The 18,479-nt window shown below is 32.8% G+C and overlaps 1 protein-coding gene across 4 annotated transcripts in view; it reads right to left on the bottom strand.

The window, feature by feature from the left end:
* Positions 1–16,989, bottom strand: part of LOC126751152 (putative epidermal cell surface receptor) — a 49,495-nt gene extending 32,506 nt beyond the window's left edge. For 2 of the 4 annotated variants that reach the window (XM_050461165.1, XM_050461167.1), the window contains exons 1-2: positions 16,919–16,988; positions 12,439–13,572 (exon numbers count right to left, since the gene is read on the bottom strand). In XM_050461165.1, the coding sequence (XP_050317122.1) occupies positions 12,439–13,024 (586 nt within the window). In that variant the 5' untranslated portion in view covers positions 13,025–13,572; positions 16,919–16,988. The other 2 variants (XM_050461168.1, XM_050461166.1) reach the window with 2 other exon arrangements.
* Positions 16,990–18,479: the final 1,490 nt, after the last annotated feature.

Below are 18,479 nucleotides of genomic sequence, written 5' to 3'. Positions count from 1 at the left end.
TGGAGCGTGAAATGTAAGGAGTGCAGAGCATAATTTGTAACAACGCTAATAAAGCAATAGCTTTGAAAGCAAAAGTAGACTGAATTAACATACAAAAACAAAGATTACATACAGGCATATACATAAAGATAGTTCACACGCAGATAAAAAGGAGTTTCACATTAAAACTCATCAACTGTAACGAATGTGATTATGCATACACTGACAGAGGGTTAGCACAAAATGGCCTAATAAAGCTTAAAATAAATAAAAACAAAGTTTAAATACTTGTCAAAATAAAGTCAAGCCTCAATTAAGGTGTTTATGTCTATAACATAACTGACGAAACCCATATTTGAGTTAGTGACCAATTAAATTTTTTTTAATTTTCATGATTTCAAAATTATTATTTTTACGATTTTTTGAGGGTATACAACTATAAAAGAAAGGACGCAGTTTTCCGTCTTTTGTCTTTTCAGCCATGTATTTGTCCGCACTAATGTTCGCCGGCAGTTCGAGTATAAAATGTTTGTTAAATAGGAACATAGGAATGACCTTCTCGGAAATTGTACGCATTAAGATCTCCTATATGTGAATTTATGATAGGAATAACCCTCTAGGAAATTGTACGCTTTAAGATCTCCTATATGTGAATTTATAACATAAAATATTTTTTTAGTATAAAATTTCCTTCAAGGTCATTCCTATTATAAATTCAGATATAGAACATATTTCAGTACACAATTTCCTAGAAGATCTCCTATATTATAAATTTATATATAGGAGATTTTTGCAGTATATAATTTCCTAGAGGGTCATTCCTCCAACCAGCTGTCAAAGTAAGCATATGATTTTTACATTTTTTTAAGTATATTTTGACAATTAACTTTTTTCCGAAAACTCACAGTTGGCAACACATTCATTAATAATCGTTAATAGCCAGACATAATAGTCTACGTGTGAACCACCGTTACCTAATAATGAACGCTTCTTCATTATTGGCATAGATTAAATTTCACATCTTCAAATTCGAAACCATTTAATAGAAAAAGCACAGATTTAGTAGCCAAGAAATTATATTCGCCATATTTATTGACCATTGCAACAGCGAAGACGCATGTCACAGTGTCATTACATAATTTCAAAAACCAATGCATGGCATGCGACACCGAAATAAACTAGTACAGCAATGCAATTAGTAGGTGAGCAAGCGGTAAATATTGTGTTTAATTGCAGCGCAAGCAAATTACCGTTTACGTAACATCAGTTGCACTAACGGCAAATTGACAGCGCAATCAAAGCAATATTGTTGCTGATTTGCTAAATAAATACCAGTTAAGATGCTGTAAATGTTTGCTGATAATTAGATGATGAAAAGTTGTTTAAAAGCCACTTGTCGCCTTCATTAGTCGCGCAAATGAAGAAAGCATTCAATGAAGAAGAAGAGTTGATATGTCTGCAAACTATTTACGAAATTGCGACTAAATATAGCAAATTACGTTTATGACGAGTAAAAAGTGACGCAAAATATGTATATCTACTGTTATGTGCTTTACATAGTAATTTATAAATAGCTTATGCAAAGCTGAAAGTTAATTAGATTAATTACCATGCAAGCTGACTCAGCGAACTTTGTATCGTCTAACAGCACACCTTGTGACCAATGGATTTGATAAAAGGTGAGACTTTATGGTTTAAATTTCGATGTGAAAAATTTCTATTACTTTTAAAATTTGTGTAAGATAATGTTTTAAGTGAGTCTTTCTGATATTTTAACCGGTATGCTGCTCTTCGTAGACCTGAGATAGTAAAGTCAGCCTCAATTGAAGGGGCGGATCTTAACAAATTTGTATTAGAATTAACAAACGTCATGAACCAAACATTTTTGGTTCATTTTAATCAAAATTCTTACGTCAGAAAATCAAAAAAAAAACTCAAAATCTTTAAGTAAGAAATTCGTAATTTCTCCCAGATAAGGACTGGGGGAGCGTATTTAACCATTTTAACTGTGTGTCACATATAATATTTTTGTTCAAATCGCACACTTTGAAAGTCCATTATATAATCTAAAGGTTGACATAGTTCTAAATATAAGGCTGTTTTAAGAAATATATGAAAACATTTTGTTAATTAAAAATTTTTTGCTATTTTAAAAAAAATATTTAAAACTGTACATACTTATTTCTTAATGTTTATCTCATTGTGCAAAAACACAGACACAGAAATAAAAAAATGTAATTAAAATATATTATTTTCTCATTATAAGTTTAATTACCTTTAAATATGCAAAAAACCCGCCATAAAAATTCAAACTGTCAGCTGAGAAAATTTAAAGTTCATTTTGCTATAAAAGTTGAAAAAATGGAGTGCAAATAAGATAAAATGTTAACTTCGGTTGTACAGCTACATAGAATACCCTGCACGAAGCTCGAAGTTTCCATACAATAACTTGATTTCGATCATTCAGTTTGTATGACAGATATATGATATAGTTAGTGGTCTGATATCGGTCATTCTGACAAATGACAAGCTCCTTAGGGAGAAAAGGAGGAGTGCACAATTTCAGAGCGATATCTCAAAAACTGAGCAACTAGTTTGTCTCCATATACTCGTGGCCACGCAAGCATTACCACAAAATTTTTTTTTAAACTTTTTTTCGGTATTTTTCGTTCGCTTGGGATTTTTTTCAGTTTGGCTTTTTTTATGTTTTTAGTAAGCAGAAATTTACATGCGTTAGAAAAAAATATATTTTTTTTATTCTTTTAATTTAATTTCATTTACACTATATTTGAAATTAATGTATTATTTCCTTTTTTTTAATTGAAACACGAAGTTTAGTCGCGGTATTACTTTAAAAATAATAAAATCGGCCGCTTTTGTATAAGCACAGAAAATCTAGTTTGTGTTTTACTCATTAAACGTAATAAATTTAAAACTACAATTATATTTATTTAATATAATTTAGTTTATTATGCTTACTAAAAACAATAAAAACCAAATTGAAAAAAATCCTGAACGAACGAAAAAGAGCGAAAAAATTATTATGGTAAGTTTTGCGTGGCCACGAGTGTATATTCACTGCTTCTGGGTGTTACACACTTAATGGCATACGTGTTAAGTATGCTGTTCAGGGTATAAAAATGATAGATACATCGTGTAGATACATTTGCACATATGGAAAATGGAGTTGCTAGTGCATTGCAAACTAATTTGTGCTCAGTAATAAAAAAAGACTGCTACAATCAACAATCAAAAATGTTAGTATGTATTCGAAATAATGCTAAAATATATAATTGTTTATGTCTGCAAAAAGTATATTTTACAAAATATATTAATATTCATACTTTTTGCCAACAATTTTCGCCAATAAAAAACCAATTGATTTATCGAATTATCACGCAGTTACTTCGCCCTCCATATAAATATATATGTATGCATTCGTGCATGTCGTGCAGCGCAATTATTTTCCCAAAAATGTATAGTGTGATTAGCCGCCTGCACAGAAATGACCTTTATTTCGTTACTTATCCGTATACTATACATACAAAGCTTTGCATTGTCAAATGTGTGTGTGTGTTAAGAAAAAATCGCAAGCAAAAATGAAAGAAAAACGTTTCATGCAATTACCGTGGAACCTGCAGTGATTTTAAAGTAATTTTATTTTAAATATTCGCGATTTTTAATGACTCACTGAATGGCTGTTGAGGCGTCGAAGAGGCGTGGGGATTGCCAGTATGACTAGTTCGAATGTATTTAAGTTTATTGCAAAATACGCATTTCAAGGAATTATCGGCATTTTTACGAAATTCACATATTTTCGTATATATGTGTTGTATTTATTTTTCAAGTTTCATTGGCTCACGTACGTCCTTGCGAGCGGCTATAGCAGCGTTTTAGGTTTTAGAATGCCAAAGTGCTGAATGCAATCACATTTACTTATATCTGTTTGCAATGCCTTTGATATAAATAGATTGTGATAGGAAAAAATTGTTACGGGGTTTTACCTGCCCGTTACCTTCTTTCGAGGGAAATAACCATCCAACTTTATATTTGTAATGCAAAGCGAAGATAAATCATAATTTTTAGTAGTTTATTGCCAAAGCGAACAATTTCCAGTTGAAAGTTTATCAAATAAAGATATTTAGTCCATTTGCGAATTTTCTACAATAAAATAGCCAATGGACTAAGTTAGGAAACTAGTAAATTATCTACAACTAAATTGGAAACTAAATCAATGAGGGGGACACTAAACTGCACTTAATTCATTTAGTTTTCAATTTAGTTGCAGTTTCTATTCAGTTGACCTTAATTACGTCAATTAGCAAATTGTATAATCCCGAACTATTATCTTGATCTCTAAATTTGACTAATTTGGCTAATATCTTTGGCTTCTGCGTATTTCACAATTTTCAAATGTGTGGAAAAAATATTTTAGTGTGTAAATTGAAGTAATTTGAGAGACTTGTGATTTAGAAACCAGCTCAATAGACCTAAAGGATTTTTGTGAGATTTTGTATGGCTGGAATCCAAGCAGAAAATTGCCATAGACTGTCGGTTGGTGATCAGTGTTGGAGGAAAAACTGTTGATAAATTCTATTGCTGGATATAGGATTTATGCCGTGTTTGCTGGGTTCGTGTTAAGGCGTACTGATAAAAACTGCAACACGATGCTTATTCATATTGATTGGGTATTGCATTTTCCGGTTACCAGCTCTGAGGTGAATGAATATATATTAACTAAATATTAAAACTATTATTCAATAACAATTAATAAGTGTATAATTTAACAGTATTTCAGTCAGTCGAAATAGACATTTTTACAAGTTTCTAAACGCTATCACTTTTCGAAAACACTAATTGAGGCTCGTTAATTGAATACTTCAATGTGCACGCTTTCCAGCGTGTTTATAGGCAAAGACATTGCCAGAGCTTAATATTTAAAGCAGAAAACATTTGAGACTTTCGCTTTTGTGTGTATGCACTAACAGTTATTTAAGCAAAGAATAACTTAACAACTCTATAGCGAATTTCTAATGGGCATATCTATTTATATTCAAATGGTAAGTACTTTAAATATCATTGTCAAATGTTAGAGATTGTGTGGCTTTATCTAGAGCAGTGAGCATTTAAATATTTATAATTGCAAAAGTAAGCTATGTGTAAAGCCATTCCTTTGTTATATTTGATATGTATTCAAATAAAAAAACTTAAAAAGCAAAATTGTACTCGCGCATTAATGAAAGCACGCCTATTAAGGCTGCAAAGGCCAAAAACTAAATCAAGGTCTCACATAAAGTGGTTCGCACATACTCGACTCGGCGTTGCCTTTTGTATTTATCTTTGCCTTAGAGTTATTTGTATTTGAATATGCGTTAAAACAAAAAGCAAAAGTGGACAGATATACATTTTATTGCTAGCCATTCACTCTTCACACACACACATATGCATTATATATGCACAAGTTGATGCGAAACTTTGAACTTTGCAGACAAGTTTTTTATTATTAAAATTTTTATTTTTATAGCTGAAAAACTAGTTCTTGGCTCAAACAAAGTGGTGCGCATGAATAATGATTCGAAAATTATTAATTTCTACATAAAGCTGCTTCGACGTTGTCATTTCGCACCTTGCGCTCAAATTTTGTGATTAATGCCGCGGTCACTCATTGTATAAGCATTTGATTCAAACATAAACACACCGCCAGACTGCAGTTAAAAATCGATTTAGAGCTAATAAGCATAGCATGAAAAAGTTAATATTATCAAATATGATATTATTTGTATAACACAAAAGTATTTATGATGTTGCTGAGACTTTATTTAAGTTAATTAAGTGAATTTTCATTAAAGACACAAAAAAAGCATGAAGTACTGGGGATAGCTCGACAATAGAAGGATTTCAGAAGTCAGTAATCCTATGAATGTGGGAAATTAGTATAATGGATTAGGAAACTAATAATCGAACATCCATTTTTAACTTCTTTGGGTTTAGCTAAAACACTTCATTGAGCTTAGTTGAACACTTTTGCGACTCACAGTTTTAGCTACCAATAATAGCTCAAGACAGCCAATTAAAAATTAGGAAGAATAACTCTCTCTATTTTGTATAGATTAAATTCCATCTTTTGCTGAAGATGGCAATTCTCATATTCAAAAGACGTTCTCAAAATTGGGATTGTTTAAATGCCAAATAACCTAGGGTTGAAATTTAGAAAGGACCTACGTATGCGTCCGTATAGTCTTTTTTTAAACAACTCAAGAACTGAAAACAATGGGACCAACATTTAAACGTTAAGTGAATTTGTTGATTTTGCAAATTGGAACAATTTGTAACGAAGAAGTAGTTTTTTTTTAATCAACTTCTCTGAAGACGACTCAAGCGCCTCAATCCCAGTTGATCTTTCAAATTAACCAAACTCTCGAGTTTTGTAATTTTGTAGGATTATAAGTTTAAATCATATTCAAGTTGCTTGTTAGTTCTTTCTTATTTGAACTAGTTGTAATGTATAAATAAAAAAAAAAAACAAAATCTATTAAAAATTGTTATGTAACTATTAGAAAAATGTTTTGCTATCTTTTCCTTTCATATTTTGTACAGAAAGTATAAAGGAGTTTTAAAAGACGTAAAGGATCGCAGATAATTATCAAAAGCTAAGTTAAGGTCTACAGATTGCTTAAATGGTCCAATTGCGACTTTTCGTGCACTTTTACATTTGCGGTCATAATAATCGACCAGTTGTGCTCGCTATTCATTGAATTGTTGAAATCTTTGAGCCCACATTTTCTTTACATAATATTCAAGAGCCAAAAAGACAAAGAAACTCTCTAAGTATAGAAAGAAGATGGCAATTCGTCTATTCCAAGACGTTCTAAATAATTGGGACTGTCTTAAACCATAACCTTTGGAAATTTGAGAAAGGATTTGAGCTTGCATCCGTATAAAATTGTTCACACTTAAGAACTGAGGCCATGGGACCACCATAAACGTCGTGAATTTGTTGATTTTACCTTGGAACTACTTCAAAATTATAATTTTTTTTTTTTGAGAAAATCAACTTCTCTGATGAGGCTCACTTTCATCTGAGTTGTGCGGTAAATGAACAAAACCGTCGACTCTGGAAAAAGATTATTCTTGTGGATATGAGACGATTATTTCAAGAAATTTTTTCTTTCGAAATGATTATTATTATCAAAAGCGGTATAGATCGATGATAACAAACTTTTTATGGCGGCAATTGCAAGAAGTTGAGCTTGACAACATCTGGCTTCAACAAGACGGGGCTACGTGCTACATAGCACGTGCACCAATCGAAATATTGCGAGAAGAGTTTGGATATACGATTATTTCAAGAAATTGTGACGTTATTATTATTATTAAAAATTGTGACATTGAATAGCCTCCAAGAAATTGTTATTTAACACTACTACTACATTAGACTACTTTTGGAAGGATTATTTGAAGTCGTTCGTCTTTAGTAAAGAACCAGACTCTATTCAAGCTTTGAAAGTTAATATTGAATATGCTATTCATGATTTAGTGGATGATTTAGTGGAAAACGCACTCGAAAACTAGAATAATCGAAATCGTTCCTGCAAAAGAAGTCGTGGAGGCCATTTGAATGATGTTTTATACAGAATTTAATTGTATCGATTGTACTTCCCTGTACTTTACACTAAATAAAGAACATTTGAATTTACTTAACAATTTAAAGAAATGATATCAACCTTATTGGAAAGCCCTGTGGTACCAAAATTAAAGGAAAATCTGACAACTTATGCGGGCTTTCATTCAGTAAGTGATAGAAATAGTGCCTTACTAAACAAATGTAGTAACAGTATCATCGGAAAGCCATCAAAAATCATGCCAATTAAATCTTCAAAATCGATGGAAATTTCATCAGCATAACAATATTTTAATTTACTCAGAGTAAAGTATCTGTTTGCTTAAATATTATGCGAACTAAATTACTTGAAATGAATACGTTGCACCGGCGAATCAGCCACGGAAATATCGGAGAAGAGAAATGTAGATAATAACCGTCTCACTAAAATTCAATATGTTTAAGTTCAGCATATTCTAAAGCCTAAACTATTTGAGTCTTTGTGCTTCAAAATTTTCATTGCTAAAAAAATTTATTTAATTCAAAAAGGTAATCATCAAGTACTTTTTCTTCAATGTTAACGAATTTTTATAATTTTTTTTCTTTTTTGCTAAACATTTAATTGTTCAGTTCTTACGCTAAATAAGTATATGGGGTTAAAATTTATTTTAGGTATTTAGGATTTATACAATAAATAAATATTAAGTATATGAGGATAATATGTTTATTGTGAGTATATGGAATATATGTATACATATACATACATATATTCACAATAAACATATTAGTATTTGGCGCTAATTTCAAATTGATTGCATAAAATTAATGAAAAAAGTCCATAGAGGTGCAAAGTAGCGCACACACTACCACTGACACAAATATGTACATATACATGCACCGTATAACGGTCAAAGCACCAGCGTTTCAGCGTTTCTTGTTTGCCATCTTTGATATTTATTTATGTGTCGATTTGCATATAAAATTAATTTGGTGTGATTTGCATAAATATTTAGAGATGGAAGCGAATAGAAGGTGAAGTCGCTAGATTATGCAGTTTAAGCGGCCAATAAATATTTATTTGAAAAGCGCATGCAGAAAGACAGCAGTGACTGGTGAAGACACGGTTGTCTGTGAAAAAGCATATGCATATATATAAACACAAATCCATATATTATATATGTATATATGAATCTACATAATTAGTCGAACACCGCAGACAGCTTCAGAGATGAGTTATATATAACTTTGTATGCATGTATGAGTGTGGACTTGTGTACGTGAAAGCGATCAAAAGCGGACCGAGATTCGGAATCCAAGCTTTAAGTGGAAATTAGTTTATGCGCTGGTTACGGGAATTTATATGTGTTTATATGTATATTATCAATATGTGTGTGTGTATATGTAATAGCTTATCGATTAATATAATTCTATGATCTGCTGTTATGTTCCGATATCTATGTAGTTGCCAATTAAAGCTGGCAAACGTGAAATTAAAAGCGAGATATGAAACATCGCTGGCACCAGCTAGCGCTAGAATTGGCTGACATAAGTATATGTTTATATAGTATATGCAATACCTGAATCAGTTATCATAATAAACATAGTTTATGGCATAAACGCGCCGAATGAGGAAGTAATTTTCTTGCGCATTAAAAGCCATTGTAAGTCGTATTCTACTTAGACCAGTGCTAAATATTTAATTGAAGAGAATTGAGTTTATGTCACAGAAATAATTATGATAAAAATTTGAACAGACAATTTACATTCGATACTATGAAATTAGATCGACTTAAATAGAATGGGGAATAAGTTTCGTGTTAAGTAATAAAGCTTTCACCAAGCCCAGTTGAGCTTTTTTATTTATGTTTTTACTTTCATTAAAAATATCTCGTAAGTTTAAAACTAGCACTGAACTACCTTTGAGCTTTTGCGAGAGCTTTATATATTATAGAGCTTCCTTAAGCATGGTTTTTCTTTCATAAAGAAACATTTCGTGCGTTTAAAATCATCACTGAACTTCTTCCGAGCTTTTGCGAGAGCTTTTAATTTTATAAAGCTTTCCTAGGCATGGTTTTTCTTTCATGAAAAACATTTCGTAAATTTGAAATCATCACTGAACAGCTTTTGAGCTTTTGCGACAGCTTTTCATATTATAGAGCTTTCCTAATTATTATTATTAGAATCGCTATTTGGTTAAAAAATAATTGAATATATAATTGCCATACCAAAACTTTAACTGACTTTTTCGATTAAAAAAGTTGTATCAACTTCCTTAAGATCCGGGCGTGTATTATATATATATGTATGTATATGGATTTCAGTTTTTTCATTACACATTTTATTTATTTGTATAATTATATTAATTGAACCATAATTTCGATACATAAAACCTCTGCATACATAACTTAAAGCTCACTCACAATATTACCCAATAAAATATGTTCAAAAAAAGAACAAGTGCAAATTTTCCAGCAATTAAATGAAGCTAATGGCCAATTTGTTTATCTAAAAGTATAACAATATCTACATGGTCCGCAAATGTGAACTCCGAACTGAACTATAAATTCAAGTCAAGAAACTTAGTCGGTGTAAAAGTTAAGTTATAGCCATAATTACCCACTAGCAGTTGACCTCCATGCCGCGACTAAAGCAATTAAACGGTTGTTATTGCATGTTTTTGTTGTTGTGCTGTGCAGATACTCATAGTTTTAATGGCTTCATGGTGGGAATTGAAGAATGAAAAACACCATTCACTCAGCGCGTTGATGGCGTGTGGAGCAAAAGCTGCGGCCACTAATGTGAGAGTAAGAACTTAATCTGATAGAGATGGTAAAAATGAAGTAATGGAAATTCTAATTTGAGCTGGTGTAAGTTTTTCGAAAGTAAATGCAAGTAACTGGGCGATAGCGTGCTGAGTTTACAAGTCGCCAAATGATACATAATGAATAGCAGAGTTTCATCATACTGAAAGTTTTCTTGATATAAAAATTGGGAAAATTAAGTATTTAAAGTCTGTGGAATGCTATAAACAGTTATAACAATAACTAATTTATTTTAAAAACAAAAAAAAAACAACAATAATATAATTGCATTTCAATGTTAAACGCAATTTGTTTTTGGCAGGAATTTCCTGCTTTTTAACCTTCAACTCCATGCTAAAGAGCGAAAGAGCAATGCACTTACGCGGCTGTTAATTAACGCCAACACACCGCGTTCTTTAACAACAATTAAAGCCAATCAAACTTTACCACAAATTTCCTATTCCAGCTTAATTTGTAAACACGAAGAATCAATCAAGCTAGAAGGTTGCGGTCGGCCTCTTGCAGTAGGTCAAAGCATCATTCATCAGCTCGTCTTTATGTACTCTAAAGATCAAGATTATTAACAAATTCTTGCCAACAAGCTGGCCATATTGCTTACAAGTTTATTGCCACAAATACACATGCATACATGTATACATATACTCGTACACATATATAAGTCACATATGAATAGCTTCATTATTATTTTTAACCTTTTTCTCTGATATCCTCCTCAGACTCAGCGCCAATATATGCATAGGTAATTATTAACGGAATATCTACTTGACTATTATTGTACGAGAGTGCATCCGCTCAATGATGCGTGTTCCAATTTTAAAGCACTTAAGCCTTGAAATCGTTTGTAATGGAGGAAGCGGGCGATTGAGAGCTTTTTTCACGACTAAGATTCAATATAATTGTGGTATATTCGTAAATTGTTGCTGAGTATGAGTTTTAATAGAACATTTGAGTTTATTGAATATTGAATTTTTTTACATAAAGTGCGGAAAAGTAGGAGAACTTTTTACAGCTAAATATTGAAATTTCCCCGAAAAATTTAAAAAAAAAAACATTTACCTGTTATTAGTTTTAAGGTCAATATTCTAAGTTCATGAAAGTGACTCACACTCGTTTAGCAGTGGGTGCGTGAGTCAACGTTTCCGTAGCTTATAGATGACGCTTGCTGTAAGTCTACATTCACATATAAAAAATTTTTTTTTACGCGATTGTCGATTTTATTGAAAAATGCAAAATAACAGAGCATCAGCTTATTTGAAAAGTTCCCGATAAAACTTTATTTTCCGGTTAAGAAAGGTTTTTTGAACAATTCTGCATAAGTCAAATGCAATAAGAATGGCTTTTAGGTAGGAATGATATCACTTTTATGAAAAAGAGAACAAAATTGCACTTTACGAAGCATAACATAATATTTTCTATAAAATTCTCAATTAGTTTATGAACACATCAGAACGCCAGAAACTAGTCTAAATCGAAAAATTAACCTTAAAATATGAAATTTGGGGATTTGATTCTTTGGTATTTGGATAGTCTTTTAACCATCATTATAAGTGTTGAATTTATAATTTTTCCTATTATTATTTTTTTTTGTAATCTCTATATACATATACCTAAAATATAGTCCGTTTCTATATATATTCCGAAGTTTGTTAAGTTCAACTAGCAGTAAGTGATAGTTAAGATGTCAAAGTTACCACAATTTTGCTCGATTACGCTATAATACTCGTAAGTAATGGTCTTTCTTAAGTTCATATTTCTCCCACTCCTGCTGCGCAACTCCTATATTTTAATGTAAGCGCTAATTATGAGTTCAAAATTTCATCTGAGCGCTATCATAACTCACTTAAAATATACTATACCCAATAATGTTCACTCTGCGCACACATATGTAGTATGCCCTGGCACTTTGCAATGGAAAAAATCAGAATTTCCTCATCCAACCAAATTGCAGCAAACCATATTCTAAGAACCTTCTTCTAATAACCACAAAATACACATGTACTATTACTATTATTATTATAATTTATGCGAAGAACTTACCAACAACATGCATGTTGTGTGCCGCATTAGTGCTCTCCTCTTTCGCACCCACTTCTGTTGCCGCAGATGCTGACGTCATCGTGGCTGCGGCCTCCGTCGTAGTTAACAATTGTGCCTCATCGTGTAATGATGCTGGCGTTGTTGTTGTTGTTGTGATTGTTGCTGTTGCAACAGCAGGAGTGGATGATGAGGCAGCAGTCGTTGAACTCACGTCACTCAACACAGCGTCAGTGGATTGCTCCACGGCATCTGTAGACGTCTTCATGTCAGTCTCGGCACCATGTAAAGACGTTGCATTCACGCCAGTCTCGAACTCCGCGGCAGCGATTACCGGCAGTGCTGTGGTGGCCTCATCGCGCATTGTTGTTACAATTGCAGCTTCATTACTAGGCACAGTTGTGGCGGCTACAAGTACATTTGCATCATTACTCGGCAATTCCTGAGCATTGGCCGCTGGTGCGGCGACCAAAAGTAATGCACAAAATGCGCTGAGCAGCAATATACGCAAATACTCTGCTGTTGTTGTAGCTGTTGTTGCTGGCATTTTGTTGGCGCTTTTTCTTCGTTTACCGTAGAGCGCATACATTGCGGATTTTTGCGGAATTTTTAGCGTTCGCTGTGATTAGGTGTTATATGTGTGTGTGTTTGTGTGTGTTCAATGCAATCTATTTTGCTGTGTTTTTTTCTTTTACTCAGTCTCTTTGTGCGCTAATTTAATTCGTTTGAATGAATATTTTTTGCTTGGCTTTTTACTTGTTACGTTCGCTTCAATTTTGTTTCGATTGCACTTCCCTGTTACGTCAGCAATGCAGCTTAACGATTTTATTAAGATTGGTTGTTGTTGTTATTTATGCACCTCAACAAGGTGCGAGTGCGCTTTCGACGATTTTACGATTTTTCGGCTATTATTTAATCACAAATTGACGACTTCGCCGATTTGCTGGGAGCGTTGATTTTATCACTTCGCGTTGTATATTGCTCACCAAAGATGAACGGTATTTTACTTAATTTTTTCAGCGCACCCAATTAAGGTCACTGTAATATAATTTTTTGCGGCTATCGTTTTGACACAATTTTCATAGAAGGGAAATCAGGTTTTGGATTTCACAATCACATTTTTGTCAAGCAAATTAACTGGAAATATATGTAAATATATTTATTTAAATTTCTTAAATATTTGTTTAAGAATTTTAAACTTTTATTTGATATTCTGATTAATCATTATATATTTTCAACTTCTAATAAAATTTTGGCAAACTCAGAGTCAGCAACGAGTTGCTCGCTTAAGTCTTTTGTTCTACCATCAGTGGAGTTAAGCGATTTTAGCGCATACCAATTGTCCTTTCACACTTTAGCACTTCATTTACTTAATTAAGTCTATTGGTGATCAAAGTATTGATGAAATTTTAATAGCTTTTGTGCTATATTACGATTCTCAGATAACCACCACCGTTGCGTACCAAATTAACAACAACAATAATAGTTTATCTGAAACTATGCCAAACACCGTTATATAGTGCTACACTAAAATTAGGTTGATAGGCGATCAGTGTAATTACTAGAAACCGATAGCAACAAAAATAATTGGCACACATAATTAAATAGAGAATGGAGAGTGGTGGGTTTTATATCGAAAAATAACAAGAAAGTACAATTATCAGTTTCGTTCTTCGACAAAAGGTGGTAAAATTAAAAATGCAAGATATTGTTTGAAATTATACAGCTATAAATAGAGAAAAACATAGACATTTCTTCTTAAAATTAAAAAAAAAAGTTAGGATTTTAGCAAAAATTTTATTTTTTCTGTTATACTGTAGATATGAACTATGAAAATGTTTCAGCAAATGTAATATGTAGCATAAAAGAACATTCTGTCTTTATATGGATAATTTACACCTGCCAAATCTTATTTTTAGGCCCTTGGTTCTTAAAAACTCTTTAGCGGTATAATCTCTTAGCTTAATTATATTCACCTATTTTTAGCATCGTTTAAGTCTTGATGATAAAAGAAACCAGGGTCTAGACTATTTAAGCGAATTTTTTGAAAAAAATCATATGAACAGCTTGCTTAGTCAAAATATATATCTTTACCGCTCACCTACATATTTTTCATATGCTAAATTGACTTTAAATTTATTTTTAAATATGCCTTGATGTTATGTTGAAAGTAAATGTTCAAACTAATGCATATGTTTTCACCATAATGGTAGAAGCTTGAGATCTTCGCAAAGGCCTTTATTTTACTTATAAAAAATTGCTTGGGGAGGAAAAAGCAAGCCGCCTGTAAATATAACTATGCAGGGCTAATGATATTAAGTGCAAATAATCGAAATGCAAAAATCCCCTTCGGTCACCAAGCGCGTCTATTAGTTGTCTAGGTGAAATTAGTTTTTAAAATAAACCATTATTTCTGCAAGCTTAAATACATCATATTGCGAATAGGTGCCTAGATTCAAGATGTCATAAACTTTTGCATTAGAAAATATTCAAAGAAAGAAAGTGGAAAAGTTACTAGGTTAAATAAATTTCAGTATTCCGGAGACAACAGTTTAACAGCATATTTTATATGCGAACTTTCAAAACATGTCGTCATAAACTCAGGCGCTCAAACACGGAATGCCATAAGCTTGATGCAAGAGCAATGATGATGAACAAAATAATGTGATTATTCATTTATTATCATTTCATAAATGAATATAGTATATTTGCTATATAATCTATGCTTTTTTTCACGCCTATACTTATGTAAACATTTTCTAAGTCAATTCATGACTAATGTATTTTTGAACTTTATATTGTATTTTAACTTAAAATCTTTAGTTATTTGTCTTGTGATAATCAGCTACTCTCTGGCTTAAATGTTAGTATTTTCCGTATTATTTTATTTAAATGATAGTTGAATAAAGGTCTGAAAAATAAAGTGTCTGAAAAACTTGATATGAAGTTCTAATTATCTTGCCACTGTTAACAATTTTCCGTTATTTGATATCATGCCATTTCTAAACACAAAATATTAAAAAATCCAATTCTTAAAATTGAAATAAGAAAATCGAAAGACTTGTCAAACTCATGCACATTTTTATTGGCAAAAGCTTTTTCAAAATATGAGATAATTTTAATATATATTTTTAATAGTTGTATTGAACACTAAATAAGTCAAAAACTATTTTTTTTAATACATAATATGCTCCGAAACTATAACTTTTTCATAATCTTTAAAAAATGGCTACAGACTGTAGCCAGATTAACGGCATCATAATTCTGTATAAGATACATATTCATATTTTGATTTCATACACATATGCACAATAATTGTTTCATTTTTATAAAGAAAGTTTTTGTTTAAAAATAAATTATTGACCACAACATTTTTTCCAACAGCAAATTCATATGATATCTTTGGCAGATAAAGGCTGGAAATTTACGATTTATAACCGCAAAATTAAAAATAAATATGAACACGTGTTCGTTCTGTTGTGCTATCAATTTACTTGGCACGATCTGCCTTATGACGTCACTTTTAAATCATCGTTTTTTACCACGAAATTTTTTTCAACACAATCTCTCATTTCAATAATTTTAAATGTCTGGAATGCATTATTTTTTGCAAGTTTTCACTTTATTCATTCATTTAACATATTTTTGCTTAGAGAAGCTTTTCTTCTAATTTCTCATTTGGCTTGCACTTAAGTAAAGTTTGGCGTTTGTTGCTTCAGCAATGGCTGGTGCTGTTGTTGTTATTGGTGCATAACAAATACCCGCCATGTAAATGAGTTGGCAGCGGTAACCTGTAGCCTGACACATGCAGAACACAGCACCTCGGAGCAGAGCAGGGCAGACTTGCAGACAGGCGCGTTCAAGAACTTGTTTGGCCACAACCCGTTTAAGGCTATGAAAGTTCGTCAGTATGGGTTGCGGCTGATTAGTTTGTTGGCTGTGTTTGGTTTAGGTTTTTAGTTTTCTATACATATATAGCAGGTATTGTTATTGCTGTTGTTGGCGTAAGATGGAATTATGGTATTTTGTGTGTATTTCAAATTCAAATCATTGGAATAATTTTGCGAATGGAGGAAATAAGGGAACCCGAACAAAAAATATTTTTTAGAGACACGGAACCGAATATGCAGCACAGTTTGATGTTTTTATATTTTCTTTTAGAAAATTTATTTAAGAATACTTAATTACTTTCAAAGCGAAATTTTTAAATTTTAGGCACAAGTTTCAAATTAAGTTGAGAGTATTTTTTGAAGCACTTAAATAATTTTCTTCTAAAAATCTATATGAATGTTCTGTTATGCGCTTAACCTTGTTTGTTTGGACTATCTTTTTAATTTATTTTAATTTTTAATTTGTTATCCAAAGCAATTTGAACACATTTTACACAATCTCTATGCAATAATTGGAAAATTGCAAGCACTCAATCCAACACCGGCACTCATTTGGAGTATACACCAATGCAGTTGGAACATTGAACATTTACCCGTCACACTATGCGTTGCGCTGGGCGTTTTCACCCGTCCCAGCCAAAACACGAACTCAAACTGATGTTGCTGCGGCACAGGCCAAGACGTGAGGCCCCAACATTGGTAAAACCAGTTAGTCAGCCAAGTGTATGTGAAACTAAAAACACGAAATAGTAAAATCGAGCAGCTTAAAGAGTTGGCCGGGCAGCCTTCAACAGATGAGTTGAGATTCATAAAGTGACGCACATACATACAAACACTCGCACTCGCACACACACACCCATATATACAATTTCCACGCAGCTCATGGCTTGTTGTTGCTGTTGTTTTGTTGTTTCTTATTGGTATTTGGCTTATTGGCTGTGGTTGAAATCGGGGTGTGGTGAGTTTCGCACCCAGCACTTGTAGGAGTAAATAACAAATAACTTAGATTCTTACGCTCATGCAAAGAAACAACAAAGCAAACTAGAAATAAAATTTAAAAAAAAAACTTATTTGTTTTTGCTTTTGCTTGTTGTTCGCTTTTCAGTCACGTACAACACACATCATTTTCGCCGCACAAACTTTATGGCGTTATAGGCGATGCTCAATGATTGTCGCTGCGCTGCAGTGCTATTATTTACTTTATTTGTATTGCAAAAATACATATTTACATACACATATGTGGGAAAAACAATGCAAGAAAATAGCAGTAAAACAACAAAACCAATGCACTCAATAAAATGACAAACTAGCGATCAGGTGAGCGGCTTACTCAGGCATTGGCGCTCTCACCAGCTCTCACTCCACCAAGTGGTGAATAACTTCACATGTTGTTGAGTTTAAGCGCTACTCAACAAGGTTCACCAACAGCGGCTGAGCAAATATGCCGTCGAAACTTATATGTTTCTCACTTTTATTTACTTTAATTCATATATAAAACTGACGAAAGAGCCCGCTCTGAATCGGTGATCTACATATTCGGACAGTTCGGCAAGCCTTAACGGCGAGCGCGACTGACAAAAATCACTTGCATTCTCTTTCGTATATACCGCAAATGAAATGTATGCAGTGCACAGAAGCGGTGAACGTTCACGCATCGCTCGTGATTAGAGTGGGGGGCAGTCGACATAACAACAAAATAAAAAGCAACAACACAATTGCAATAGCGAAGTCGAAGTAAAAGCAAATGCTGCCGCTGCTGCTGCTGGCGCTGTTGCCAAATGAAGCGTTCATCTCCGCGCTTTGTCTGGCACTTCGACTACACTCGCAAGCACACACACACATGTATATGTATGGAGAATCGGCGCATTATCGCACATATGAAATAGCCGCAATCGATTTGGTTTCAATGACAACCGATTTGCGCGTGAAAATATTGCGAAATCCGCGTTGTTTTACCGTTGCGTTTGATGAATGAACGATGCAGGCGCCGAGTTTCGTGCTTAAATCTTTCGTTTGCCTCCATTATGTGCGCATGAAGATGGCTCTTTAATTGTTTTTCGCTAGTTAAGCCATTTTTTGTTTTTTGTAATTTTATTGCAAGTTAACGGCACGGCACACATAATTAATTGGAGTTGTTATTGGCGCAAAATTTAA

The sequence above is a fragment of the Bactrocera neohumeralis genome, chromosome 2 (assembly GCF_024586455.1).
Source record: "Bactrocera neohumeralis isolate Rockhampton chromosome 2, APGP_CSIRO_Bneo_wtdbg2-racon-allhic-juicebox.fasta_v2, whole genome shotgun sequence".
Taxonomy (NCBI): domain Eukaryota; kingdom Metazoa; phylum Arthropoda; class Insecta; order Diptera; family Tephritidae; genus Bactrocera; species Bactrocera neohumeralis.
This window is presented reverse-complemented; position numbering and strand designations above follow the sequence as displayed.